The 27,262-nt window shown below is 52.5% G+C and overlaps 11 protein-coding genes across 11 annotated transcripts; 6 read left to right on the plus strand and 5 right to left on the minus strand.

The window, feature by feature from the left end:
- Positions 1 to 1,038: 1,038 nt before the first annotated feature.
- hapX (bZIP transcription factor HapX) lies at positions 1,039 to 2,589 on the minus strand (the record flags this gene model as incomplete). Its single annotated transcript, XM_056652644.1, has 1 exon — positions 1,039 to 2,589. The coding sequence occupies one exon, from the start codon at positions 2,587 to 2,589 to the stop codon at positions 1,039 to 1,041; it is 1,551 nt and encodes a 516-aa protein (XP_056513711.1).
- Positions 2,590 to 4,119: 1,530 nt separating this feature from the next.
- Positions 4,120 to 5,791, minus strand: NUU61_002063 (zinc-dependent alcohol dehydrogenase; the record flags this gene model as incomplete). The annotated part of the gene is made up of 6 exons (XM_056652645.1): positions 4,120 to 4,159; positions 4,220 to 4,494; positions 4,547 to 5,124; positions 5,180 to 5,407; positions 5,466 to 5,561; positions 5,629 to 5,791. The coding sequence occupies 6 exons, from the start codon at positions 5,789 to 5,791 to the stop codon at positions 4,120 to 4,122; spliced, it is 1,380 nt and encodes a 459-aa protein (XP_056513712.1).
- Positions 5,792 to 6,726: 935 nt separating this feature from the next.
- On the plus strand, positions 6,727 to 8,274 carry NUU61_002064 (M18 family aminopeptidase; the record flags this gene model as incomplete). Its single annotated transcript, XM_056652646.1, has 1 exon — positions 6,727 to 8,274. The coding sequence occupies one exon, from the start codon at positions 6,727 to 6,729 to the stop codon at positions 8,272 to 8,274; it is 1,548 nt and encodes a 515-aa protein (XP_056513713.1).
- A 477-nt stretch (positions 8,275 to 8,751) lies between these two features.
- On the minus strand, positions 8,752 to 10,168 carry NUU61_002065 (uncharacterized protein; the record flags this gene model as incomplete). Its single annotated transcript, XM_056652647.1, has 5 exons — positions 8,752 to 9,137; positions 9,209 to 9,276; positions 9,363 to 9,736; positions 9,807 to 9,911; positions 9,968 to 10,168. The coding sequence occupies 5 exons, from the start codon at positions 10,166 to 10,168 to the stop codon at positions 8,752 to 8,754; spliced, it is 1,134 nt and encodes a 377-aa protein (XP_056513714.1).
- Positions 10,169 to 14,086: 3,918 nt separating this feature from the next.
- Positions 14,087 to 15,429, plus strand: NUU61_002066 (rRNA-binding endoribonuclease; the record flags this gene model as incomplete). Its single annotated transcript, XM_056652648.1, has 2 exons — positions 14,087 to 14,854; positions 14,914 to 15,429. 2 exons carry the CDS (start codon positions 14,087 to 14,089, stop codon positions 15,427 to 15,429), a joined length of 1,284 nt encoding a protein of 427 aa, XP_056513715.1.
- Positions 15,430 to 15,845: 416 nt separating this feature from the next.
- Positions 15,846 to 16,229, minus strand: NUU61_002067 (H/ACA ribonucleoprotein complex subunit NOP10; the record flags this gene model as incomplete). Its single annotated transcript, XM_056652649.1, has 3 exons — positions 15,846 to 15,868; positions 15,931 to 15,983; positions 16,072 to 16,229. Coding segments are annotated over 3 exons (234 nt in total), but the record flags the coding sequence as incomplete, so codon positions are not given.
- Positions 16,230 to 16,969: 740 nt separating this feature from the next.
- On the plus strand, positions 16,970 to 18,388 carry sen2 (tRNA splicing endonuclease subunit SEN2; the record flags this gene model as incomplete). Its single annotated transcript, XM_056652650.1, has 1 exon — positions 16,970 to 18,388. One exon carries the CDS (start codon positions 16,970 to 16,972, stop codon positions 18,386 to 18,388), a length of 1,419 nt encoding a protein of 472 aa, XP_056513717.1.
- A 399-nt stretch (positions 18,389 to 18,787) lies between these two features.
- NUU61_002069 (chromatin-binding protein RAD9) lies at positions 18,788 to 23,123 on the plus strand (the record flags this gene model as incomplete). The annotated part of the gene is made up of 2 exons (XM_056652651.1): positions 18,788 to 18,844; positions 18,900 to 23,123. The coding sequence occupies 2 exons, from the start codon at positions 18,788 to 18,790 to the stop codon at positions 23,121 to 23,123; spliced, it is 4,281 nt and encodes a 1,426-aa protein (XP_056513718.1).
- Positions 23,124 to 23,447: 324 nt separating this feature from the next.
- Positions 23,448 to 24,269, minus strand: NUU61_002070 (mitochondrial 54S ribosomal protein bL27m; the record flags this gene model as incomplete). Its single annotated transcript, XM_056652652.1, has 1 exon — positions 23,448 to 24,269. One exon carries the CDS (start codon positions 24,267 to 24,269, stop codon positions 23,448 to 23,450), a length of 822 nt encoding a protein of 273 aa, XP_056513719.1.
- A 208-nt stretch (positions 24,270 to 24,477) lies between these two features.
- On the plus strand, positions 24,478 to 24,954 carry lcl2 (the record flags this gene model as incomplete). Its single annotated transcript, XM_056652653.1, has 2 exons — positions 24,478 to 24,652; positions 24,761 to 24,954. 2 exons carry the CDS (start codon positions 24,478 to 24,480, stop codon positions 24,952 to 24,954), a joined length of 369 nt encoding a protein of 122 aa, XP_056513720.1.
- Positions 24,955 to 25,496: 542 nt separating this feature from the next.
- NUU61_002072 (scramblase family protein) lies at positions 25,497 to 27,219 on the plus strand (the record flags this gene model as incomplete). The annotated part of the gene is made up of 3 exons (XM_056652654.1): positions 25,497 to 25,855; positions 25,916 to 26,087; positions 26,152 to 27,219. 3 exons carry the CDS (start codon positions 25,497 to 25,499, stop codon positions 27,217 to 27,219), a joined length of 1,599 nt encoding a protein of 532 aa, XP_056513721.1.
- Between the last annotated feature and the right edge of the window lie 43 nt (positions 27,220 to 27,262).

Here is a 27,262-nt window from a genome sequence, read left to right on the forward strand (position 1 = left end):
CAGACTCTGCAGAGTATCCTGTATTCCTCTCCGCAGATACCCCAGCTTTTGCTGAGCAGGATAGTGTCTCTTCGTGCTCTTCCATCGACCATCCGTTGACTTTTGCCTCTTTGTTTCTGGTTATTCTGTCCTCTTCCAGTCGAAATTGTTGGGAAGAAGCAGACTGGCATTGGCAAAAACACCAACCCTACATTCACCATACTCCACCCATCTCAGTCATTCAACAAACACTTTCAAGGCCGATGAGCCTTGTTTTTCTCACGCCGCTCATGTTCTCTTCTCTTCTCTTCTCTTCGATGCTTGACTCTCCCCTCCCTCGCCCCAGTTTACATTTTGATTATACCCCAGGGGATGAATCTGGGGGGAAAGGCGAACGGCGTCATGTCTTGTTTTGCTTGGCCACTTCACGTCGTTGCAGCAACTCCTGTATAAAGCGCTTTCCAACCACATAGTAATCTACCATTATCCGATGTTCATTTACTACTCAACCTAAGATTCTTTACTTCAGCATTTATGAGCACTGGTATATCATTCTATGCATCGGAAAATTCCACGTTCCACGTTGTAATACATGATCACTTTCACGCAAAACAAAAAAAAAAGAAAAGAAAAGAAAAGAAACGCCACACATAGCCCCCATCCATCTAATGGAGGAGGGAAAATGAATAGAGAAAATGAGACACAAAATCAGAGAACCAGCCAAGGAGAACCATTCGCTGACCAGGTTCATATCGGCCAGGAGAGAGGTCCCTGAGTCCGCTGGTCTGCTGTAACAGAGTCTGGCAAGACCGGGTAGTGAATTCAGAACAAATGCAAAGCTTTTTCAAGAAGTGAAGATGGGGGAGAGTATGGGAGGTATCAGGAGCCTCCGGTATATCATTTTTAACATGGGATGGAGCATGGTGACAAGAGAGATCAGACAACAAGAAACAAGGTCATAGAGATACATGGAACGACCGGGGGTGTTTGTGGGTATCAAAATCGTTCCCATGGAACAAGAAAAAGAAAAGGAAGAAGAGAAAAGGACAACGAAGAACGTTATTTCTCGGCGAACCGTCGGTCGAAGTACCGCAGCACGCCCATCACGCTGGCGGCTTCGACTTCCATGGCGGCTCGAGCACCACGACCCTCTGCGAGCGCGAGGTCTCGAGGGTTAGGCAGAGTGTGCAGCTTGGGCAGCCACGAGGAGATCTCGTCAGTGGCGCGCGAGAAGTTGGGATGGCGGGAGAGGGTGGTGAAGGCATCGGCGCAACTCAGGGTCAGTTCAGAGGGCGTAGAGGGCTTGGATGCGGCAAGTTGCGGAGGCAGGGCGGCGTGGTTACGCGGGTTGGGCGTGGTGGTGGGGGCATTTCGTGACATGCAGCATCCGCCGTCGGCTCCCTTGCCGCCGCAGCAGCCTCCTCCCGTTGGAGTCCCGCTCGCTGACCGGGAGGCTGCCAGCGTCTTGCAAAAAAGGGTGCTCCGGGGGTCAGCCTGGCATTGGGCGCAAGTGCCAGGTCCGTTGGCGCATGGGTTGGTGGCCTGGCTGATTGAGGGGAGTGTCACCTCGGATCGGACGTCACCGTCAGAGGGAGGCGGCGTGAATTGAGAGAGGGTCTGAATTGGTGCGAGTCGGTTGTTCTCAAACGAATTGCGTCGTCCGCGCTGCTCCTCTTGGGCGGCCATCTCGGCGCAGATGCAGGGAGTGCCATCCTGGCAAAATCCGCAGGGATCCACGGGCGGCGACGAGACGTTATTGTTGTTGTTCGAGTTTGACTGCGCCGGGGCGCCGGCAAACCGAGCGGTAAAGTCAATCTCCATCTCCTCCGGGTCGGGCTTGATGTCGGGCTCCACGTTCTCCCGCTCAGGGCTGCCCACTCCGTGGGGCGGATGTCTGGAGCGAGAGGACTCGTGTGTGTCAATTGGCATGGCAAATGCATCCTCGATGCACTGACAGTGTACCGAAGAGCAGTTGTTGCACCCCAGAGGGACGTTCTCTTGGCCATCTTCCTTGTTGCGGTCGGCATTGGTCGGCACCACATCTTCCATTCGGGAGCTGCGGGTCGATGGGCGATTGCGAGGCGGCAACGGCACGGAGTCCGGAATAGAGGACTTGCGGCCGCTGGGTCCAGAGAGAGACGATCGGAATTCCTTGACCAGAGCTTCCTTGGCGCTGCGTTCAATCGACACCTCCTTCTCCAGGGCGTGACATCGGTCACGCCACCAGCTCATCTCCTCGCGGCTCTGTTCGACTTCCTGGGAGAGATTGTTGATCTGCTCCGTGAGAGCTGCCACCTGCATGTCATGGCCATCTTCGATTTCCTTGATCTGGTCTTCGAGCTCACAGACCCTGGCGGCACGCCTCTCGCGGAATGCTCGCTGAGCTGCGCGGTTCTGCGCCTTACGCTTGGTAGGAGGCGTGTCGGTGGCTGGCTTCCGGCCAGGCTTCGGACGAGGAGGAATCACCCACTCCTTCGAGGTGATAGAGCCGGGGGTACCTGGTCCTGGTGATGGTGCGGCGGAAGGCTTGGCAGCCAGTGCGGGTGCCATCGCCAACGGAGGCGGTGCGATGGCCGGAGCAGGCGTCATCGACACGCCTGTCGAGGCCATCATGACCGAGTCAGAGAAATATTATTTTATTTCCAGATTTTTTTTTCTCTGGTTTCAAGAGCTATGTTGATGTCAGCAACGTTGGAAGGCTGTAGGGGGACCTCCAGTGTCGGGCGGTTTCGGGGCGCACGCACGAGCCGTGTCTCGGTCGGATGTGCGGAAGTGCCCTCATGCGAGTGGGTAAGCGAGAGATGGACCTTCCGAGGGAATATGGGCGAGGGAAGCTTGAAGAGATGGATGACGAGCACAGATACGTCCAGAAAATCAAGGGAATTGCAAGTCCCTGGGAATATAAGGAAAGGGGGGATGGAAGGAGAGAAAGGACTGAGGGGGGGGGAGAAAAGAGGATCAGATTAGATTGAGAGCCGATTTCGGACTCGGCCTCAGAAAGGTAGAATTTTATCAGATCCGAACTACCCAGTGGAGATGCCGGCTCATGAACTCGACAAGTGGGCTGATGGACGATTCCTAGGGCAATTATTTCATTATTTTACTCACCAATAGCGCTTATGATCTCTGCATCTTTATGCAGCTGCTATACCTAAGTCATTCTACAGAGAACAGTGGTAAAATCGAATCAAATTCACTTCAAGATAACTTCCATGCATTGCCTTTTTCTTCATCACTCTCTGCCCTACGCACATGCTGGCCCGGTGAGCACATTCCTGTAAAAAAATTCCTATCGTCTCGTCAATCCCTCGACCATGGGTGGGCAAAGCTCCCCCCTACTTCCGATCCACGCCGATTACCTAGCAAGAATACAGTCCCAACCAATCGCAAGGCAATGAGCTTGCGCGAAATCTCTTTTCCCACCTACGCCAGCGGTGAGGGCATGGATCGGCACGCTGGCAGTGGGTGCCGACCAAACCCTAGGGGCCGAGAGCGGCACTCGCTGATCTTATCAGATGGCACCCGGATGCGCTGGCCTACCCCTTCGGGCATTCCAAGCGAGCTCAATCCGTGTTTTTGGCTGGTCGATGACGAGGAAATCCCAAGGAATACACGGATCACCAGCCGACCCTGGGGGACTTGGGTGGGCTTGGCCACTCCACACCCGGCAGCCTTTTATCAATCAGTGCGTGCTTTCCACCCACTCCTTACTGATCCTTAGGCCGAGCGAGAGCCGAAGAACGGCCACACACTCGCTGCATGGATTTGGAGGATTCAATGGTTTCTGGTGCTGGGCCCATTCCCTGCGGAGGAAGCTAGTGCAGGGCACTCGTCGCTATTGGATGGTGTCCCCAATCGGGTCCTCAAAGCTGGGCTCTGGAAAAAAGTGTGTCGGTGGCAATCCAAGTGGGGAGTGTTCAGCTGTTTTTGGAGTTAGTTTTGCGCCGATTATTGGCCTGCTGGAGAGTCAAAGCACAAATGTCTCGCAGCGAGGCAGGTCCCATTGGAGTATTGGATTCCTCAGTAGAAGTGGCAGAATGGAAACATATTCAACATGGTCAATTTGCATTTTCCGTGGACTAAGTGTCATTTACAAGAATGTTTTAGTAGCCCGCTCCCAGTGTCCTTTTGCTCCTGCATTTAGCCTTCTGTGGCGTATGGAGTCACTCCAACTCCACCACTGTACATCAATCAGCAAATTAGATATACCCATTTCGTCTCCATGGAGTATATTACTTACAGCTCAGTTAAAGCTGGTGCCCCAGGCGATGGAGAGGCAGAGTATTTAGTCTGCACGAAGACTTTCTGCATGCCTTGGTCTCGCTGGTCGAACAAGGCATATACTCTTTCCATTTCTTCAAGACGCACGCGATGGGTTACCATGTCCAGCGGGTTGATTTTCTGCGTTTGGATCAGGCCCATGAGATGCTTCCAGTACTTCTGCACGGGGGCCTGGCCATTCCCAATAAGTCGAACCCCGGTCTGCATCACGGCCCCGATATTGAAGTGATTCGTCTGCGACAGTCAGCTCACGCTTTCTTTGCAACACCCGGTCCATTATCCTTACGTATCCAGCATAGATGCCTGTCACCCCCACTCGGCCAAATGGGCGAACAGCAGTGATCATTTCGTTTAGGATCTCCGAGCTGTCTGTCTCCATGGCAAGCATTTGCTCGAAGTAATGTGCCCAGCCTTTAGCATACTCGCCCGCGGCACATTCCAGGGCGACATCGGGACCTCCGTGCACCATTTGCTTTAGCAAAGACGACACGGATTCACCTTTGGGCAGCTTGGTAAAGTTGATCGTTTCCAGTTTCGGGACTTTGGTCTTGACATAGTTCAGCCGCCACGCGCCATCCCCACCATCAATGAGAATAACTCGGCTTGCCCCGTGGAAGAAACTGAACTCGGCGCACATCTGTCCAATCGGCCCGGCACCCCAGATGGCAACGACATCTCCCTTCTTGACACCGGTGTCGACCACACAATGCCATGTCGTTCCAAGGACGTCGGATACAAAGAGTGCCTTCTCGTCCGGTACGTCATCTGGAATCTGAAGCAGATTGACGTCTCCGTAAGGGACTCGGATATACTCGGCCTGGCCACCGGCAAAGCCGCCTGTGAAATGCGAATAGCCAAATATGCCTTTGCTGTGCAGTCAGAATGGGGGTCTGCTTCATCTTGGTTCTGTTGAACGTACCAGCGGTTCTGTTCCCATACATGGCATTCGTGATGGTGTTCTCATTGGTCTTCTCGCATTGTGAGTATAACTCTCGCTGGCAGCTCATGCAGTCTCCGCATGCAATGGGAAAAGAAACCACCACCCGTTCGCCACGCTTGACCTTCTTTGCTCCAGGTCCTACGTTCTCAACCACACCGCAGCATTCATGGCCCAGCACGTCGCCTTTCTGGAGCTGGGGGATTACACCTGCTCCGGGTTATCCCATCAGTTCAGTCATGATATCAACAAGCTAGGATATTCATACCGTGATATAGGTGAAGATCACTTCCACAGATCGTGCTGCCCGTCACCTTCACTATTACGTCGTCTGGGTCGATTACTCTCGGCTTGAGCATTTCCACTAACCATTCAAGTTAGACCTTTTTACTGTGATGGTATCAGATTGAGGTATAGAGTTTTTGACGTGCCAACTTTGACATTCTTTTTCCCCTGCCAGGTCGTCGCCTGGATCCGGTCCCCGGTTTCCATGCCATATTCGTTATTGTAGTGGCTCACGTCTGTGGTGATTGTTGCATTGTTACCATGACCCACGGTCTTTTCGACAAGGTTGGCAGCTTGTGAAGCAGCCATAATGCAACCGTATTGATTGCTAAAGAGACTCGGGTTTGGTTTGAGAATAGACAATTTAAACAGGATCGCGTCCTTGAGAGATAGAAGGCAAGAGATGCTATTTATACAAGAGAATTCCGATCTTCAGTTTTGCCGTGAACGGTCGAATATTCTCTCCGCTGACATCACTATGAGGTAGTTCTTTGGAAATCTGGAAACGAGAAATACGTCGCTTGGGATTGGGTCTAAAAGCTATGGATCTTACTTTTCAAGGATTTGCTAGACCGTTTTGTGATTTTCGACGTTCTTAGAGTAGAGTAGATAGCCATGTCCAGGTATGAAGGCTGCTAAACCTAACTTGGGATTCAGATATACTCTGTCCTTGGCCTGATACCTGTAATGCTTGGATACCACATCTGACAATAAACTAGAATATTGAAGGTGAATAGTTTTCTCTGGCCACGTACTCTCTGTGGATGAGATATCTGGGTTGACTATTTCGTTGAGTTTATCAAGTATAGCTCACCCATGAATGAGTCACCAGGCCAAGTCTGTATCTCGCGAAGGCAAGATTACATGACACTTGTGCCCCATATCTGCAATGGATTGGAGCCAGACAAGAAAACAATATAGACAAACAGACGATGCCGAGTAAGATATTGCGACAGACCTCAATATCCATAGATATATCTCTGCAGATGCAAAGCACTAAACATCCCGCAACGACGTTAGTATTTCAGCTTCAAGAAATCCATTGCTAAGCTAGTTGATTTAAACAGAAACCACCCAGCTTCGAGTCTCTGCTCAACTCTACAATTCCGTGTTCGGCGTTGTCCGATCAGCTGGAGTGATAAGCAAGGGGCCCAACCTCCTGATCGTCATCTCTTCCCCTCACGAGCTTTGAACTCTCCAACTCTCCAACACCCCTTCCTCTCTCTCCAGTGAATTCTTCCATCATGACTAGGAAAGTTGCTGATCTCAACGGCATCGATACGCCTTGGATCTCGAACTGGTCTGCCCGGCTGCCAGATTCCTCCAACCGAGCTGTACCGTCACCTTCAGCCCCAGCGGCAGCACCCGCAACCGATGCGCCCATTCACCCCGAAGACTACTCGAAGCCATACTGCGATTTCATGACCTCGAACCCGACGATTTTTCATGCCGTCAAGTCGTTTTCCCAGCAGCTCGAGCAGCATGGCTATAAGTTCCTCTCCGAACGTGCGGTGTGGACCTCGGAGCTGAAGCGGGGCGGCAAGTTCTACTGCTTGCGCAATGGCAGCTCGCTGATTGCGTTCAACATCGGTAAGGACTACAAGAGCGGCAATGGGATAGGCATTGTGGCTGGCCACGTCGATGCCCTGACGTCCAAGCTGAAGCCCGTGTCCAAGGTTCCAAACAAGGCGGGTTTCCAGCAGCTCGGGGTCGCTCCGTATGCTGGGGGTCTGGGACTGACCTGGTGGGATCGCGATCTCGGTATTGGTGGTCGAGTGCTGGTTCGTGACCCGCAAACCGGCAAGGTCGAGACCAAGCTGGTCAAGCTGGACTGGCCTATCGCGCGCATCCCCACCCTTGCGCCTCATTTCGGGGCTCCCGCGAACGGCCCTTTCAACCCGGAGACCCAGATGGTACCTATCGTTGGAATTGACAACTCGGATCTATTTGAGCAGAAGACCCAGAGCGAGTCCGCGGACATCAAGCCTGGCACTTTCGCTTCGACTCAACCGGAGAAGTTGATCAAGATCATCTCCAAGGAGATTGGCGTGACTGACTACAGCACGATCGTCAACTGGGAGCTGGAGCTGTTCGACAGCCAGGCTGCCCAGCTTGGTGGCCTGGAGAAGGACATGATCTTCGCCGGCCGTATCGACGACAAGCTTTGCTGTTATGCTGCCCAAGAGGCGCTCATCGCTTCCCCTGACAGCGCATCGAGCGGCACCGTCAAGATGGTTGGCATGTTCGACGACGAGGAGATTGGCAGTCTGCTGCGGCAAGGTGCCCGGTCGAACTTCATGAGCAGTGTCATTGAGCGCATCACCGAGGCCTTTGCCCCGAACACCTACGGCCCCAACCTCCTGTCTCAGACGGTGGCCAACAGCTTCTTGGTATCGTCGGATGTCATCCATGCCGTTAACCCGAACTTCCTCAATGTCTACCTGGAGAACCACTCGCCTCGTCTCAACGTGGGCGTGGCGGTCTCGACCGACTCCAATGGCCACATGACAACAGACAGTGTCAGCCACGCCATCCTGCAAAGTGTGGCGGCCCGTTGCGGCTCGACGCTGCAGGTCTTCCAGATCCGGAATGATTCGCGCAGCGGTGGCACGATCGGGCCCATGACCAGCTCCCGCATCGGCATGCGCGCAATTGACTGTGGTATCCCGCAGCTGAGCATGCATAGCATTCGTGCAACTACCGGAAGCCTGGACCCTGGACTGGGTGTCAAACTGTTCAAGGGATTCTTTGACCACTTCGAGGAGGTTGACAAGGAGTTTGCCAACTTCTAGGCCTCGTGTTGGTAGCTGATGTTCTATGATCATTGTTTGATTGCTCTTGTATTTTTTTTGTTTTGCAAGATTTATGCCTTCTGGCGGGTGATTGTGTTTGTCTTTTATACACTGGCATTTGCTATACTTTGGCATTTGCTTGGCCGATATCTGTGATTCTTCATCGACCACTGCTGTCCTATTTTTATTGCTGTGCCTAGATCATATATCCAAATATTTGGTTAAACGTACACGACATGAGAAATAAAGAGAATGCTATCCTTGAAACATATGACAAGAATCCCAAGGAGTGATTATGTTGATGGGATGGCCATCGCCAGACCGAGAAAAAAAAAAACAAAAAAAAAAACAAAAAAAAAAAAAAACAAAAAAAAAAAAACGCGGAAGTCCTGGCCAAAAGAACAAATAATGCCATCCCGCCGAAGCCGAATAATTAGCAAGAGAATAACTAGCATCTGGGTAGATCAAGCTCTGCCATCATTTGCGCAGAGACGAAGACGCCGACGCCCGGTGCCTCTGCTCGGGGACTGATGAGACCTTGGCCAGGCGATTCTTCTCGTTGGAAATGCTGTTTTCTCTGCTCTTAAAACTCTTGCTAGGTATCAGAGCCAGCGCCCGGTCGGGATTCCCGGGTCCATATTCGGGGTCTTCGCCTGGTGCGCCGAGAGTCGACCCGTCGCCGTTCCAGGTGACTGAAGCGCGCCGCGTTGACACACCCCGGCTGCCGTAGCGGTCGCCGCTGAGGGTGGACAGCATGCCAGGCATGACGTGAGCAAGAAGTGGTTTGAGGGTTGGCAGGCAGGCGCAAATGATGCCAGTGTTGCATTCGATGGCGGACCAGGATGCGGCGCCGACGTTGTCGTCTGGGGAAAGACATTAGACCCAGAACGGCATGATTATGAATGAGAAAGGAAGAGGGCAAGGGGCCACATACAGGTAGGGTCAATGGAATCGGAAATCTTCTTTAGACTGACCAAGCGAGCGATACTGGTGACACAGACGCTGAAAAATCCCCGTCAGTATCCATCTCTCATGTTCAAGTGTTGGAAGTTAGGGCTAATCCCGATGGCTCGAGATTCACAACTTACAAACCACCCAACGCAAACATCACAATCAGAGCACACTTCTGCTTTTTCGGCAAGTCGACTGTCAACAGAGCTGGGATGGGAATAATGAGGATGGTGAGATCGGTGGCGATATGCATGCTGGCATTGGAGAACCACAGCTCGGGCTTGCTCAGACAGTAGCCCTCGATCGCATCGTCCCAGAACTTGGCCACGGGAATACAGTTGAGGAATGCGCTGACTACCGCCCACGTCCCATAGATGCCCAACATGCCGATCATGACCCAGCACACGACGCGCATGCGCGTCGTGGGGAAGACCCGGAAGTACTGCATCAGGATCGAGGCTTTGGCGCAGAGTACAGCGGCGTTGTAGAAGGGGATCGTGAGCCAGAAGGCCTGGTTGAGAGCGTGTTAGATTGGCATTTGCTTCAAATTGTTCTCTGTGTGTATATATGATCAATCCCACCTTCATCTGGCGCTCAAGGATGTACGGCGGGAGGTCTTTGAGGTGCATGCCCATTCCGCTGCTGGCTTCTACGACATCCAAGCCCATGAAAATAAATGAGTTGATCTATTTGTTCTTGTCAGCACCCAATCTCAGTTGACTTTCATCTTGTCTCAACTCACCAGCGCAATGACAATCATCCAGTCGTTCGATTCCATGCGTCCCATCAACCTGGCCCGGGTATACAGCCGCGCACCCACGAAGGCCGTTGCCAAAATCGTGAATACGATGCTCACGGCCAGAGCCTCGGTGCCACGCGACGAGAGATAGATGCTGCTATCATCCCGCTCGAGCAGCACATCGCGAAGCTGGAGCAGACTCATCTTCGGTCGATACCGCGAGATTGGAACCAGCACGTCGAGAAGCACTGGCGGTGGGGATCCACGACCGAAAAGGGTCGTTCCGATCTATGACCTTCTTGAATTCGTTGACAGCCAACCCACGAGATATATAGTTGGCCGATCTTCGTCGGGAATCCCCACAGTGGACGAGATCCGAACTGCTAGTGTCAGATCTGGTATATAAGAAAGGAAAAATATGTATATAAGAAAAAAAGAATAAGAAGTAGATCGGGATACAAACGAGCGACACACACGCTAATGGGTGGGAAGACCGAGGGATTTCCCTTAATATAATCCCACGTTCGCCAGTCTTTTTCTCATAACCCTCTTTCTCTTCTCTTCCCAGTATATACCCCCCCCAACTAGCGTGCAGCCAAGAGCAAGGCCAGGGATACCCACCCCTCCGGACTCATAAACAATCCAACCAAAGTGCTCCCGGCAACCAGGAACGGTCGAACCAAAAATCCACTAATTTCGTCTCCCGGAGCGAGAGAGCAAGAAAACACCAGAGCCACATGATTACTCAGGTTATGACCCGCTCTCCCTGCATTTTATGCTCTCTTCGCCTCCCCGGATTGGCGGGCTGCTTGCGTCAATGCAAGACAAGTCCGAACTGCGAGAGTGTACAGTGCAGAAGAGCTGCGCAGGGGGCTGCATGGGACGAATCGGGAGGCATCCTTCCCCGACCAAATTCGATACACGCAGAGGGCTTGACTTTATACTTGTTTTCTTTTTCCATGTTGCCTGGGTCCATTTGCGTTTGAGTTTGCTTCGTGCTTGTTGTTCTGGTCTCGGGTAAGCTCTCATACAATAGGAATGAATCTATACTACAGAGAGTTTACAATGTCTTTGACGGATCCCACTTCAAAAGTCAATATTAAAGCCCTTTTCTCCCTTGTCCAGGGATTGGAATCTTGGTTGCCACGATCGATCAGATCTAGAGGAACTTCCAGGCCATCTATTGTCCTGACGGAGACCCATGAATCTCCGCCAAAAGTCCATCTAATATGATTAATACTACGTCTTTTCAGACTGAGCAAGCTAATTAGCAAATGTAAGTGGCTAGTTTAACCCCTGACGCTATCCTGCAATTTTAGAGCTCTTAGACCCATGGGGGACTCCATCAGCGAGCATGGTATTTTGATATTTCCAAGTGACACTAAAGAAGCACGGACAGTTTATGAAGGATAGCCAGCCCAGACAAAATTATGTAAATCTGGCAGGATCGTCGATCTGTAAGACCTCATAAATAGTATGAAGTGGACGGAGTCGAGCCTATTTCTTGCTTAGTTGATGTATGTCACGATGGCATCTCTTATTCTCGTCCACGGTATAGGCTCAATTGCGTATTCAATGGCAAAAAAGCAGTAGACAACGAACGAACCAAGTTGTCTGGAATACAGGAGAGCTTTTCAGATCGAGCAGAAGGCGCAGCCGATCGATTTTCTATGCATCGGACGATCGACCCGGCTTTCAGTTCGTGTGCACGCCCCCTCGTTCTCTTCTCCTTTCCTGGTGCTACCGCGGAGATTGAAAAGAATGGAGAAAATAATAGAACTCAGAGTGCAGAGCGCGTGTTCTCGGTGAGCACCGACTCGACGAGTCACCCAGGAGAAAAAAAATCCAAGATGGTGGAGAAAGAAAGGGTCTTGCCTGGTCTACGTCGGGGCTTCGTTAAGCTCATCGCACGGATCACCCTATCGTGCAAGGGATGTGGCTCCGAATCTCTTTTATTCAAATTATTCTCGTTGAAACGGACTCGGAGATTGAATCCGATTGTCTTTTGCGGTGCACGAGGGTGTCTGCTCTTTGTTGTCACTCAGTCAATATCCTGGACTCACATCTTCCATATTGAATCCTATTCGATCGCGGCAAGGGCCTGGTAAGAGTGATGGATATTTTACCCCGGATACAAGCGGGCCCCAGAGCAGCATGACAATTCCTTGAGATCGATGAGTCGCTCTGCAATCGTAGGGTCCTATGCTGTGACTCCAGGATCTGTGTTTCAAGTGCCAGAGAGTTAAATGATCTGCTGTCAACTCCGCTAGATAGCCTCCAACGCAGTCGATCATGTACTTGTCAAATGCTACGACATCACTCGGAGAATATGAAACAAGCAACAAGCACAAGATCTCGGATTCTCTCATCTCATACGCTCAGACTGAGATTGAGCTGACGCCACGCCGAAATGAACTCGATCTATCACATCCACAGACAAAAATCCACGATTGGCTAGCTGTACATAGACCTTAAAATTCCCATGGCCCGAGAGCTCAAATTCGGTTGTATAACTCGCCCTTTCTTTTATTTATGCAGTACACCTCGCGACTTTCATGCGTGTTCTGTCATCTGCTCGAGACGCGTGGGAAGTGCACGCTCGAGATTCGAGTAATGATATGAATCCGGTCTGAGTTGAGGTGTTGTAAATAGCAATGCGATTGGAGCGACAGCTAAACTGGCAGTTGCAAGATTGACATGGTCTGGTTGACCATACTTCGGGGAAAAAATTAAATTAAATTAAATTAAATCAAAAAGATTCCCTGCTACTCCTGCCATTACTCTTCAACAAACCCCGTCATCGAATTGCTCATTTCCCATTGCCTCTTTCGCGTGTATAGGGGCACATTTTGACGGCTCCATGCCTGGATGGAATTGCGATGCCACTGCACCCTGCACAATCGAGTCCACTTGGAAGGAAAGAAAACGACATCCCGTCACTCCTTGATCCCCGGATCCGCACAGCACTCACAGGTACCGGATGACATCCACCGAGTGATGCACCGGGAGACAAACACCTTTTCCCCCCGGCTGCAAACTATATCAGGGACAGCTACATCACACATTGCGTATATGATGTATATGATATCCTGTGTGCAACATCCAATGTGCAATGGTATACCTACTTCCACGTGGATTGACCGCTACTTCTCGTGCCTGTTGCATGCCTCGAGGACTGCTCCCTCGATCTTGCAGGAACTCCTTTCTTTTTGCATGATATTGAGCAGGGCTCTTGCATGCTTTTGAATCCGACCTTGACTGGTTGCATTGGTGTCGGACCAGTGCTTAGCTCTGCTGGTTGGCGCCAAGAGACGCAGGCCGAATTCAAGTCAGTAATTAGCTGGACCAGAAACAGGCTTGGCTTTTGGAGACATGGGACTGGGGCTGTGGGTAACCAAGATTGAAAAAGGTGTGTTCGAAAAAAGACCGTTGGAGAGTATATCTTATCCCTGGTACAGGAACCGAGTGTATGAATGGCTTTGGCTGGGCCCCGTTTGGTCGCCGTTTTCCTCGGTGGCAACTAGAATATATTTGGTATTGCATTTCTGGGTATTTTTGATTGGCTTCGTTGCTCGAGTCGCCCCCTGAGAAAAACTGTCTCAGCTCTGGAAGCCAGCAGGAACTGGCTGGGCCGATTTCCAACTAGTACTAACATTGATTGACCAGCTCTACCAACCATTCAACATCCAACACCCAACTCTATGTCATTTGTGTGTCATTTACTGTTCACTGCATGAGGATCTTGAGGATTAATGAGTTGGTAAAGAGGATCGTCGGCGTTCGTTGAATGGGAAGTATATCTACAGAGCCGACTTAAATCGCTCATATAGTCCGTTTGATGTGTGAGATATCAAACGATTGGGATTTCAATATTTCTCAGCTACATTTCATATTACAGCCCTATTCTTTCTCAAACAGACATAGAAAATCATAGCCAATTGTAAGGCAAGACCATTCGGCTCACCGTCGAGCCCTACATAGTTCATCGATAAGGCGATAAGGCGATAACGCACAGACCACCTGAGAAATTTCCGCGTGCTCACAAGGTGCTGTGCGCTGCTCGTCTTGTCTTTCTTCTTAATTCTTTCCTTGTGTTTGAGAGTCAGTTAGACTGCGCAGACCATGGCCGAGTCTGCTACCACACCCCCTAAATCTGTCCACACAATCGTGTTGGACGCCGGTCCGATCCTCAAGAATACCCCGCCGCTTTCGACTCTACTTGCCCAGTGCGAGGAAATCTTCACCCCGCCATCCGTGGTCAACGAGATCCGCGATCCCGATGCCCGCGCCCGAGTCGAGACTCTCTACCTGCCATTCCTGAAGCAACGGTCGCCCACGCCGAACAGTTTCAATGTGATCAGCGAATTCGCCCGCAAGACCGGTGATCGGTCGGTGCTGAGTAAAACCGATATCGAGGTGCTGGCGCTGGCCTATGAGGTGGAATGTGAACGCAATGGTGGCGATTGGCGGCTGAGGAGTGTTCCTGGCCAGAAGCGAGTCAATGGCAAGCCGCCTGTCAAGGAGGAGGACCAGACGGAAAAGAAAACCGAGTCAACGGATGTGGAAGTCATCACGGATGGCGTGAAAGATGCGAGCATTAAGGAGACTTCAGAAAATTCTATTGCGGAGCAGCCTGCCCCCTCTACAGATACCGCAGAGAAGGAGACCACTGCTGAGAACGACTCCACCGAGGCCCCGACGGCAGAACAAGATGTCCCCGAAGACAACGGCAACGAGGACGAGGATGGTGGTGCCGACTCGGACGGCGGAGAATGGATCACGCCCACCAACTACAAGAAGCGGCTGGCCCGCGACGAAGCTGGCGGTGCAACAGGTGTTACGTCCGAGCCGAAGACCATGCAGGTCGCGACGATGACCACTGATTTTGCGGTAAGCAACGAGCGTTCATGAAATTCATAATTTCAGCACATGCTAATGGTATTGCCCAGTGTCAAAACGTGCTGCTCCAGATGAACCTCAACCTTCTGTCAACTACCACTCTCCAGCGAATTCAGCACCTCAAATCCTTCATCAAGCGGTGCCATGCCTGTTTCTTCACCACGAAAGAAATGAGCAAAGATTTCTGTCCGCGCTGTGGCAATGACACCCTCACCCGGGTCTCATGTACCACCACTGCCAATGGCCAGTTCACCATGCATCTGAAGAAAAACATGCAGTGGAACAACCGGGGTAACCGTTACAGCGTCCCAAAACCTGTGGCAGGCAATGCTAGCGGCAAGTGGAAAGGCGGCGGAGGTAAAGGTGGCTGGGGCACGGAGCTGGTCCTCGCCGAAGACCAGAAGGAATATGTCCGATCCGTGGCTGAAGAGCAACGCCGACAGCGCCGGGAGCGGGACCTCATGGATGAAGACTACCTGCCTGGCATCTTGACCGGAGAGCGCAGCAAGCAAGGAGGCCGGGCCAAGGTCGGCGCCGGCCGCAACGTCAACTCGCGAAAGCGTTGAGGGTGCCTCGCGGACCGCTTTGCATTTCAGTGTTCATGGATCGGAGTTTCGGAGGATTCTCTGTCGAAGGGGGATCAAAAAGTCATTTGGTCAATGCTTTCTGCCACGACAGTTGGCCTGTTTATGAGGAATGATCATGTCTTGTCTTATTGGGATGCAACATTTGGACATAGATATCACCAAATATAGAGCTGCTTATGAATGTTGATCCGAGATCGATAGTATTTGATCACCTATCCCAGGTATCATATTCTCTAGTAGCTTCATGGGAGACAAACCCCGAGCAGAAAAAAAAAGATGAAACCAAGCAAATCAACCATGCAGATTTCAGCGAGACAAGAGACCGCACAAGATAAAACACCATTCGCCGGGGCATGGGCCGAATCACCCTTTAATACATGTTCCTTCCCAGGAATTTATGGCGCAGCAACGTTGGTCTCTGAATAATAACAGATATATTAGTTTCTGGCACGGCGCAGTTTTTGCTGGGGAAGCACATACCGGGCTGCTGGGTGAGCAGAAGGCCATATCGGCGCTTCAGGGTCACACGGTGCCTATAAAATAAGAACAGAAGATGTCAGCGCCCGTAATAATCGAAGGCGAATCGCTAGATTCCAGATCGCCGCGACTCTCAACACGCACCTCGAGTACTTGTCGTCAGGGCTGAAGCGGGCAGGGTGCGCCGACTTGGTGACCTCGCCATTCAGGACCTTCTTGAGCGTGTAGACACGCTTGCCATCCTTGTCCAGCACGTACTGATCCCCCAGGTTAGCGACAGGGTTTCGGTTTCTCGTCGGGACTCTTGCGATTGCGGAGAGTGGATTCGGTGATTACGGTGTCTTCGACATACCATAAGATGCATCCTGGGAGCAGATAAAAATCAGTTTACATTCACGGACAAATCAATCAAGGCAAACTCACTTGGCGGTTAGGGTGGGTAATAAATTGAGGTTCTTGGAGTAATTGTGCTTGGTGACGGAGGAATTTTTTTTTTGACGCCGAAAATCGAGCTCGGGCCACTGCTGAGTCACCCACGGCCCTTTTTAACCGCCGCTTTCCACTGCAAAATTTCGCTTCTTCCACTTTGCGAGCTCAGCTCATCCCATATTCACCTTGTCAACAATGATCGGGCGGGTGCTTTAGATTTCTAGCCTTTATAGGCCTGTTGCTCACTTTACCATGATGATTGCCTCAGTAATTGGGCTCATCTAACCATATCCTCCCAGACACGGCCTGAACAATAACTCCAGGTGAGTTGACTCAAGCGTTTTTTTTTTTTTTTTTCTTATTTCCTGCATGCTTCAAGCTTCTATGATGATCAAAACTATATCCAATCTAAGGCAAGGGCACTTTGATTTCTAGCCCTTGTCAATGATGCGGTTTTATTTGACTACAACGGTATCTGAGAAGCACATGCATATCCCGAGGGAACCACCACTTAAGCATGTTTTGCATCAGAATAGCTGCTAACATCAGCTCTTCTGGATAGAACTGTGGATTGTTTCTATGATCATTCCATATGATGGATCAGGCTACCAACATGTCTAAGACGGCCCCAGAGCCCAGTACACCCTCATCCCAAGCTGGGCCTGTACAAGAGAAGAGCCCAACTCGGGCTCCTCGTCCACCCAGGCCCAACTACAAGCACATTCATCGCTTCCCGCTCCCGCTTAGTGTCCATCCAGTTCCTCCCGTAATCCCTCATAACCCCCTCTCCATCATTAGTGTTGTCCTTTCGTACCTGACCTTCCTGGTCTCTCCGCCACGTCAAGAAGTCTACTCGGCTTACTTCGACTCAGCTACCTCATCCGTCCATGTCACAGATGAGAAGGCAATTCGGGCCCTGTGGGAGAGGGGGTTCTTTGGTAAAGGTAGTCTGAGTCGAAGTCAGCCCAGCTGGCTGGAGCGGGAGAAGAAACGGAGAGGGCTGCTGGGTGGAAACACAAGCGAGGAGGTTACAAGGAAACGCAGGTCGGAGCGGCGCGAGCTCAAACTCGAGCGAGCTCGAATGGAGAAATTGGCCATCGAGGAAAGGCTCAAGACCGAGGCGGCTGCCAGGGAATCTGGTGCTGTGTCCGATGACCAAAGCGCCCCGACTACACCCGCAAATGGTACGGCTAACGGTGCTGCCACTACCACAGAGAAGTTCTCCCTCAAGAAGGCAAAGGAGGCAAGGCTTCAGGAGTCACGGAATCTGGCACAGACCGATAATTCCGCCGTTCCAGCCGACTCGTCACTGAAGCCGACCAACGGCAAGACTGTCCGTTTTTCACCAGTTGTGCAGGAGACCAAGTTCCCCTCCGACTCGACCGTTGCGCTTCAGTCGCCCGAAGCCATTGTGGCCGGAGACGATGCAGATGATGAACCGGCGCTTCAGAATGAAGAGCATCTTCAACTCTCCAACGAAGAGGCTTTCTTCCTCGTCTATGCGCTGGGTGTCTTGCGAGTCTACGACCCTGAGCAGAACACCGTAATTCCCACCTCGTCTCTATTTCCACTCCTCCGACACCATTCCTTCTATCCTCCTCGCGCCACTTCCTCCGAACTACAGCCCGACGACCCCTTCATGATCTCCTATGCCGTGTACCACCACTTCCGGTCGCTGGGGTGGGTTGTTCGCTCTGGTGTGAAATTTGGAACCGACTACCTGCTGTACAACCGCGGTCCGGTCTTTTCGCATGCCGAGTTTGCTATCGCCGTCATTCCCTCGTACGAGCACCCATATTGGAAGGATACAGAAGAGCGCAGGGAATATGCGGCGAGCAAGCAGGCCCGGAGTTGGTGGTGGCTGCATTGTGTGAACCGGGTACAGGCCCAAGTGCTGAAAAGCCTGGTACTATGTTATGTCGAAGTGCCTCCACCAGCCGGTTTCTCTGATGACATTGGCGCTGCGCTGGGTCGCTACCGTATCCGTGAATTTCTCATTCGTCGCTGGGTGCCCAACCGAAGTCGCGATTGAAGCCGTGATGTTGATTGTCAAGGCGATCTTTGTATAGGGCTTCTCATACCCTATCACGTTTTCAAGTCACATCTCATCTCTCGAACGAGAATATGTATATGTACCATTATTGCATCATGAAAATAATGAACACAATGAACCCCAATGTAATCTTTTTCGTATCAATGTCCAGTCCATGGATGTGTTCCCATCTGTACAGTGTAGAAACACGGCGCTATCCTGCAACGGGCAATATTACTAGTGTCACGTGACAAACGCGTTTCGCGTCCGGTTCCAACCTCAATTTCAATGTGCTCGGTGCATCGACCAGGGAGACTTGAACTGGTGGGATTTATCGAGCCCCGAATTACCAGGCCATGAGCTCCAGCTCGTGTGCAGTTGTATTTCTCCAAGGGCGAGATGGAAACCCAGGACAGTCTTGACATCGCCGCATTGCAACGCGACGCGTTGGGGCTAGTATGTAATGACCCTGCAGCGTTCGCTCTCATTGGACTGACCTCGACATCCCCAGGAGCACGAACCATCGGCGTGCCTCACTGGATCTGCAGGAGGTGCCATCGCTTCGCCGCAAACGCCTCGTCGTTTTTATTCCCACCGTGCTGATGGTGACGCATCGTCGACTGGCCACGGGCTACCCTCGACCTCCGCACCGGTCCCTACGAACTCGTACCCTCAGCGCCAATCCCCCTCCATGCCCCAGCAGCATGAGGCAAACCCGATGACTTCCCACAGCGCCGCCGAACCGGATACAGTACCTGGATCACAAATCGAAAATATGAGCTCCGCAGAAACGGCGCCTGGTGACACCCAGGTCGTCTCGCAGTCGGTGTATGACAGCATCATCCAACATAATGGAGAGTCAATGCAGCGGGACTTTTCACAAACCGGTGCCGACGGGGCCACCCTTCGGACCCTCCACGAGGGTGACAGCGGCCATATCGATCTCCTGACAGAATTCGACACCGCACGCCCGCCAGCAAACTTATCCCAAGATCACGATGACGATGAAAGCAACTTTGATCCGAGCGAGTCGTCTCCCATGGCCTACCAGCCCAACCTGTTCCCCGAATCTCAACGCTTCCTGACGACAACCCCTGCGACCGCAGTCAAATCTGCCCAGACCAAGGGTATGGCGACAGAAACCCCAACCGTTTTTCGGATCCCACTCGCCGGGGACCTTCCGTCCAGCGGCGGTCTCATGAGCCTAAGCCAGGTTTTCAAGGCGACCCAGGCCCCGTCCTCTCCACTGGTGCACGGTCAACAGGTCGACCTTATGTCCGATCGCCCATCGCCGAATGTCCCAATTGAACAGCCCCGTGTGGCCAACGCAATCTCCTCGCCACTGGTTGGCCTGCCGGCGAATTTCATGCGAGAATCATCTGAACCCAATTTGAATTATATCTCCATGAAAGAATCCCAAACCAAGCGTGACAGGGGCGAGAGGCTGACTCGGTCAGCCGATAATATGCACTCGGAGGACCAGAGTGATCGGGAATTCTTCAAAGAATCCAGCTTTGTGGAGCGTGCACGCCGCCAGCGACAAATTGACGAGGAGGCTACTGCTCAATTTGCAGGCCTGACAGCACCTGCCCGGTCTATGTCCAACTTGTCCGCAAGACAAGGAACTGTTTCCCCGGAGGCGCCAGCTGATCATGCACGCGAAGACGATGTCATGTTGCAAGCGGCCAGCGAGGAAGAAACCGAGCAAGAAGAAGAACTCGGTCCGCATGTTCCTCGTTCGCCAGAACCTCCCCATTCTTCAACAGAAGAAGACAAGGAAAATTTCAATGGCCCGCCCGCTCTAGCAATCGCCGCCGCTAGTTCACATGACCGTCTTTCCCAGGCTCTTAGATTTGGAGCCACTCCATCGCCGCCCCGTGCAGAGGCTTTGACGCCAACTGCAGTAGGAAGCGTTCGTCGGCGCTCATTTGGATCTCCCGAGAATGATCCAGCCGTCGATGTCAGCCGGTCTTCACAGGTGATGGTCAAGGACTCCCAACAATCACCACAGCAGTCGCCGCAACAACCTCCGGAACGGGAAAGCCACCAAAATTCCGATATTGCTAGGAAAGATTCGCAGCCTGTCGGCCATATGCAAATTGATCCAGCTTCTGACGTTGATAAAGTATCGCCTGTCAGGCAACGTCTTCAGTCATCCCCACCTTGTTCACGGCACGAAGATGGAGGATTATCGCGACCACGCGTCAATTTTCAGGGACAGTCACCTGTTGTCTCAAATCGTTCTATCTTGGTGCCCCGTCCACACAACTCATCCTATGAGGGCCACCAAGCGAATTCTAGCAACCCTTCAACTCAACCTAGCGTGGGATCCTCTCGCAATGACATCCGAACGGGATTTGGAGGTAAATCATCATCGATGCCATCCCGTATAACTGAAACACCCGTCCATCAGCACCGAAAGCCGCTTGGTGACATGGCTCGACTGACGAGCATCCCCGAAACAAGCCCCAATCATGAATGGGAGGCCGAATACAACGGAGATGCAGTGAATAACGAAGACGACGATCTTCCTCCCATGTACCCTGTCGCCAAAAATGCTCGGAGTAGCCAGCTTCGGCCATCTGGTTCACGAGCGCTTTCTTCGCCTGTGAAGAACCTACATTCGCAAATTCTCTCTAGCCCAAGCGGGAGGCAGCGTCGAGCATTGACTGAGATTGCGGCGGACCTGTCACCACAAGTCGGAACGGGCTTTTTTGACATGGGGATTGGAATCTTCACGGCCGACGACCAAGAGTTCAGATCATTGATTGATAATTCGCCGACTCGCCCAAAGAAGAAACGCCGCGGCAATGATGGCCAAAGCTACCGTGCCTCTGACCCTATTCTGCCCATAACCCCTCGCCTTCAACCCCCCAAATCTGTGGCCCCTACCCGCCCAGAGCCTATTGCAGAAGAGCGCCAGGATTTAGAGCCGGAGCATGTCCCCGAAACAAATGTTCGCAGACAACCAAAGCCTCCTCGACAAACTGATGATGTTTGGGAGATCGGGGCGTCACCTCAGCAGGTTATTCGGCCAAAGTCAAGACGCGGGAGATTATCTTCCTCCCGCTATGTCGAAGAGCGGCGTGCCGCAGCTCAGACTCCCGAAAAACAGGCTCTCCCACGGCCAGCTGCTGTTTTTCATAACCCTCAACCTGCTTCATCGTCCGAGCTCACGGAAGTATCCATGGATTCGGAGAACATTACTGTGTCAGAGAAAAGCGTTGTCGAGAACCCTCCTAGCACACCTGAGACACCACGAGCTTCCTCTGGCAATTCCCAAGTGGCTCCCAGTCAGGTCCTCGCTATATGGATGGGCCAAACACGAGCATACTACCCTGCAACTTGTTTTGGAACACCACTTGGAGTTTCACAGAGCAAATACAGTGTTAAATTCGAGGACAGTAATCCAGTCGAGGTGCCCAAGGGTGCAGTGAAAAGGCTTGAACTTCGGGTCGGAGACGCCGTCAAAGTTGACATGCGCGGCGTTCCAAAAGTCACCCGCATCGTTCGTGGATTTGAAAACAAGCTCACCAGGGAAGACCTGGCCAAAGCCGCGGATGAAGGCTATTATCCTCAAACCGACATTCACGGACACACAACGGTCATACTCGGGCCCAAACAACGGAAAAGCCTTCCGAATGGCGGCTTAAATAACCCCGAAAATGTGATCAAAATTCCTATTTCCCGGATCTACTTGGATTCTGTTCTGTGGAATCAGCTTAAGGACCGGTCATTCACATATCGACCACCTGTTCAGCAAGAGACCACCGTCCACTCTCCGTCAGAAAAGTCATCCGCACCGGCCTCCCCTAGTGCGCGACTCTCCCGCAGCCTTCAGCATGCCAGTGGCATCTTCGCTGGAATGGCTTTCGCGGTATCTTACAAGGAAAACGAAGAATCCAAGAACCGTGTCACCAAGCTGATCATGGAGAACGGCGGCATTGTCCTACATGAAGGCTTCACGGAATTGTTCGAGGCTTCGTCAATTGTTCCCATCGACACCCCAACCAAGGGCTCAGCAAATAAGGCGGATGCCAGTGGATGTCTGCGTCTTACGGCTCTTGCTGAGGACGTTGGGTTTGCCTGTCTTCTTGCGGACACGCACTCCCGGCGCGAGAAGTACATGCAAGCGCTGGCACTGAATCTCCCATGTCTGTCGGGCCGCTGGGTGGAAGACTGCGTGGCCCAAAGACGGGTTCTCGACTGGGATCTCTACCTCCTCCCGGCCGGAGACTCGATGTACCTCAACGGAGCGACCAAGTCAAGGATCTTGACTCCAATTCCGCCCTCCACTGCCCGCTTACCGGACACTGTCGCCGCGCGCCCAAAACTACTCAATGGCCAGTCAGTGCTTCTGGTGATGGGCCGCGGCAAAGTCGAAAAGCAAAAAGCCTACATCTTCCTGACCTACGCCCTAGGCGCATCCCGTGTCGAGCGCGTTCCCGATCTGGGGACAGCCAAGGCCCTGCTAGAATCCCAGTCTGAGGCCGATCTTCCGGCCACATGGGACTGGGTTTATGTTGACGATGCCGATCAAGCAGCGGCGAAGTCAATTCTGACGCCGAAGTCGAAGACACAACGTATTCGCTTGGTGCATGGAGGCAGGAAACGTAAGAAGTCGGATGTACTGACTCTGTCTACGCCGAGCGGCGACTCATCCTGCGGCGCGAGGATTGTTGGTAATGAGTTTGTCTGTCAGAGTTTGATCTTGGGCCGTTTATTTGAAGAGTGATGTGTGTTGTTTAGTAGGACATTTAGCGAAGATACCAATGTCATTGCCTGTCATTTTCTATCCTGGCTTCTTGTGGAGGCAAAAGTATGCACTGCCCAACTTGGCTCGTAGATTACGAGTGTTCTCCAGGACAGAGAGTCATAGTAAAGTAGTCATCTACAACGATACAGGCCATGTCATGATGCTTACAATGCAGGATTTACAAGGATTGGAGGATTGGAGGATAAATGATTCTTTCTATAATACAGGAGAACATCAGACACTAAAAAATCATATCGCTACAGAAACCCGATATCCATGGGAGAAAGACATCATGCACGACCCTTATTTGTTCTTCTTGCCCGCCTTTTTGCTCTTCAAACTCTTCATCTGGGCAACCCGCTGAGTGCGAGCCACACGCATCCTCCACGCGAGCCATCGGTTTCGGACCTTATACACCTTGGGCTTGACACCAGCCTTCTCGGCCACACGACCGATCTGCCAATTGGCCTCACGGTACATATACCCAGGCCGCAGCTGCGGCCCCTGCTCGGCATGGGCAGCATCGACGTCCGCAACTTGGACACCATTCTCATCGACAGAGGCAACCAGGTCAGACTGAGCCGCAGCACGTTCGGCACGCGGCACAGCGACCATGTTCAACTTGCGGCGGGTGGGCGCATTGCGCGGATGCGGCAGCTTGCCGTCCTTCTCAAAGACAATCCCAATATATCGCCGGTCCGGGTGCTGCAGGGGATCGAGGTAATATCGCACATAGCCGGGCTGGGTCGCGTAGATCGTGTGGTCGCGGCCCATGGCGCAGTTTTCTCCCGGGAACCACTTCGACCCGCGCTGCCGGAAGATGATGCATCCCGGAACGACGTACTCGCCGCCTGTGCGTTTCGCGCCGAGACGCTTGCCGGCCGGGTCGCGCGAGTGCTTATTGGCTGTTCCTTGGGCGGCGTGTGAGGCGTGTCGCACTTGGGAGAAGGGGAAGAGCGGGCGGGAGAAGGAGGGTGTGGTTTTCGTGAGCGCCGATGGCGCCGAGAGCGTCCGCTGCAGGAGTGATTGTTGTGGCTGGTAGAGGTGTTGCGTCGTTGACCGGACGGAGGGACCAATGACCCTTTCCAGTGCCCGTAGGGGCGTCAGCAACCTGGGCTGCAGCATTGTGGTGAAGAGTGGGATTTGGCCGTGATCAAAAGATAGAAGAAAGTCGAGCTTGCCCAAAGGGAACTTTTTTGCTTGGCGTCACGTGGCTGGAAAGCTGGCTTCAACCACAGTACCAACAAGTCCAATCCGCCTACCCAGTTTCGCCCCCCATCACTCGTCCATTATATCCAGTTCGTCTCTTGGTGTTTTCGGTCTTCTTGACACTATGATGCACAGCTGGCGCCAGGCCCTGTGGGCCCTTCTTCTGCTCGTCTCCGTCGCCCAGGCGCAATTCAACTTCTTCGAGCACATGTTCCGGGGCGACCAACAGCAAGAACAGGCCTCGGGCCCGCAAGATGCCGCCAGTGATAGCAGCCGATACCAAAAGAATTGGAACGGAGGTGAGCGACAGCCATCCCAGGTGGTTTGTGTCTTGGTGCAATCCCGTCGCCTGTTGTCCCCCATAATTCTCCATCCGTGTCGCTAACCACTGAGATTTCTCCCTTCAGTTTCATGCAGTAAATACACCTGCCCGGGAACTTTGGCATGTGTCCATTTCCCGCATCACTGCCCGTGCCCACACCCGGATGTTGAAGAAAAGATCGAGCTGGGAGAAGGGAGCGCCGTGTGTGTGTCGAAAGGTGGATACAAGGCCGGCGAGGCAGCGCGCAAGATTGAATTGGCTCGCAAGGGTCTCCTGTGAGGGCTAGTTCATTCAAGCGTGTTTTCAGCGTACATATCCTGCTTGTATTTCTGCTAGATGGAGCCGGGCCTTGGAGTTTCTATTACTACTATAGGTGGTTACGATCCTACTCACACTGCTACTCGAAGGCCTGTGGATACCTATTGAATCCCCAGGTATAAAATAGATGCACAAACACTTTCCATGTCCTTGAAGCTGGACTATCGTCTTGTCTCAATACTCGTGGTATTTTTAGATTATACTGCCTCTGGCGTCTCTATGACGTGACCTTAGATGGGCTGAAACCACCACGCGAGGAGTATAAACTGAAGAAAGCATGTACTTATCCCAGGCCAAACGAATAGCTTGTATCTACCATATTATAACAAACTAGAAACAGCTAAGGTGATCTGCCCGCTATCGCGGTTATCTCCGTTTATCCCCGCCTTCCGTCACCAGAATCGTCCGCCTTCCAACTTCGCCGTCTCCAATCCGCTCTCCTCCCAACCTTTCAATCAACACAGCTTTTTCGGTTCTGAATGAGAGCTGCTTTATATTCAACCATGTGGGGTGCAAGACTCCGACCACTGCCTCTACGGTGGATTCCAGTTCGCAGTCGAGCTCTTTCAAGTTTGCGAGGCGCAGGTACTCGCCGCGGTCCTCGGAATAGCGTTTACAGACCCGAGCCCATTCAGCCTAGAAAGAGAGAAAATGAAGCACCACAGCAGCCAGAGAACGTCACGTCTCAATCCCAAGATGCTGCAAACTCCAACTACGACCCTTCGCAAAACACCCTCCTTTCTCCCGTGCATATCCCGGAAGACCCGAAAGCCGTGCTTAAAGGGAACCATCCGGCAACGGCGATCCTGGCTAATTCCGGGGTGGTAGTTCAACGACAACTGGAGATGATGAATGTAATGATGTGAGTCGAGTCGCACTTCGACCCAGTGGTACAGCTCAACTAACGCGCAATTTCCGACAGAGGGTTCGAGCAAGCCAACAAATACGTCATTATGGATGCTCAAGGGAATCACATTGGATATATGGCGGAGCAGGAGAAAGGAATCGCCAACGCGATGGCGCGCCAGTGGTTTCGCACTCACCGGGGCTTCGTGACGCATGTGTTTGATCGGCAAGAAAATGAGGTTCTTCGGGTGAGCTATCGCAACGCTGCTTTATGGCCTGCGGCTAGATCAACATTGTCTCTAACCTCTATAGTTCCATCGCCCTTTTTCCTGGATCAACTCCCGCATTCAAGTCTACGATCCCCTCGACATCACGGCTAACGCCTACTCGCCCTCTACTGCCTTGCAAGGCGAGACCCCCAGGTCTCTGGTTCAAGCCGGCGTGACATCAAATGCTCGAGTCTCGCCCCTCGGGTTTGATGAGATGCGAGTCATTGGGGAAGCTCAACAACAGTGGGCTCCATTACGGCGAAAATATAATATGTTCACCTACCACCAGCCACCCAACCAAGCAACAAATATGGGCACCCAGAAATTCCCCCTCGAGGGATCTGATCTGTCGAAGCCGCAACAGATGCAACTCGCGCAACTATCTCAACGTGACCAGGGCGAGTTCAACCAGTTTGCTTACGTTGATGAGCCGTTCCTTTCCTGGGACTTCTCTCTGCGGTCCGCAGACAGTCGCCTAATCGGATCCGTCAATCGCGACTTTGCGGGGTTTGCCCGTGAGTTCTTTACAGATACTGGTGTTTATGCATTGCGCATGGACTCCGCGGGACTTGGTCATGAACCATCACCCAACCATGACAGGAAGACCCCCGGAATGACGCTGGACCAACGCGCCGTGATGTTGGCTACGGCGGTGAGCATCGACTTTGATTACTTCAGTCGGCATAGTGGGGCTGGGGGCATGGGCTTCATGCCGCTCTGGTTCCCGGGGATCGGTGGTGAGGCTGCGGCCGGCGAAGCAGCGGCAGGGGGCGCCGCCGGTGGTGCTGCTGCCGGGGAAGCTGGAACAGTTGGTGAAGCTGCTACCGGGGCTCTTGGCCGGGCCAGTGCCGCCGGTGGGATGACAGAGGGTATTGCTGCAGGTGCCGCTGGTGCTGGGACCATGGCTGGATATGAGGCAATGCAAAGGGGTGTGTCGGGTGATCCCAATGCCCAATCCACGCCCGATCAGCACGGTGCGCCACCAGAAGACCTGCAACAACCTGCAGATCAGGGTCCCTATGACGATTTCTGGTCGCAGGAGCCGCCGCAAGATCCCTGGGGTGCTGAAGAATCCGGGGACGAAGGAGGCGACGATTTTGACTGGTTTTGATGGCCAGCATGTACCATATATTAGATATACCTACCGGACTGTC

This window comes from Penicillium alfredii (assembly GCF_028826965.1).
Source record: "Penicillium alfredii strain IBT 34128 chromosome Unknown utg000004l_segment0_segment0, whole genome shotgun sequence".
Classification (NCBI taxonomy): domain Eukaryota; kingdom Fungi; phylum Ascomycota; class Eurotiomycetes; order Eurotiales; family Aspergillaceae; genus Penicillium; species Penicillium alfredii.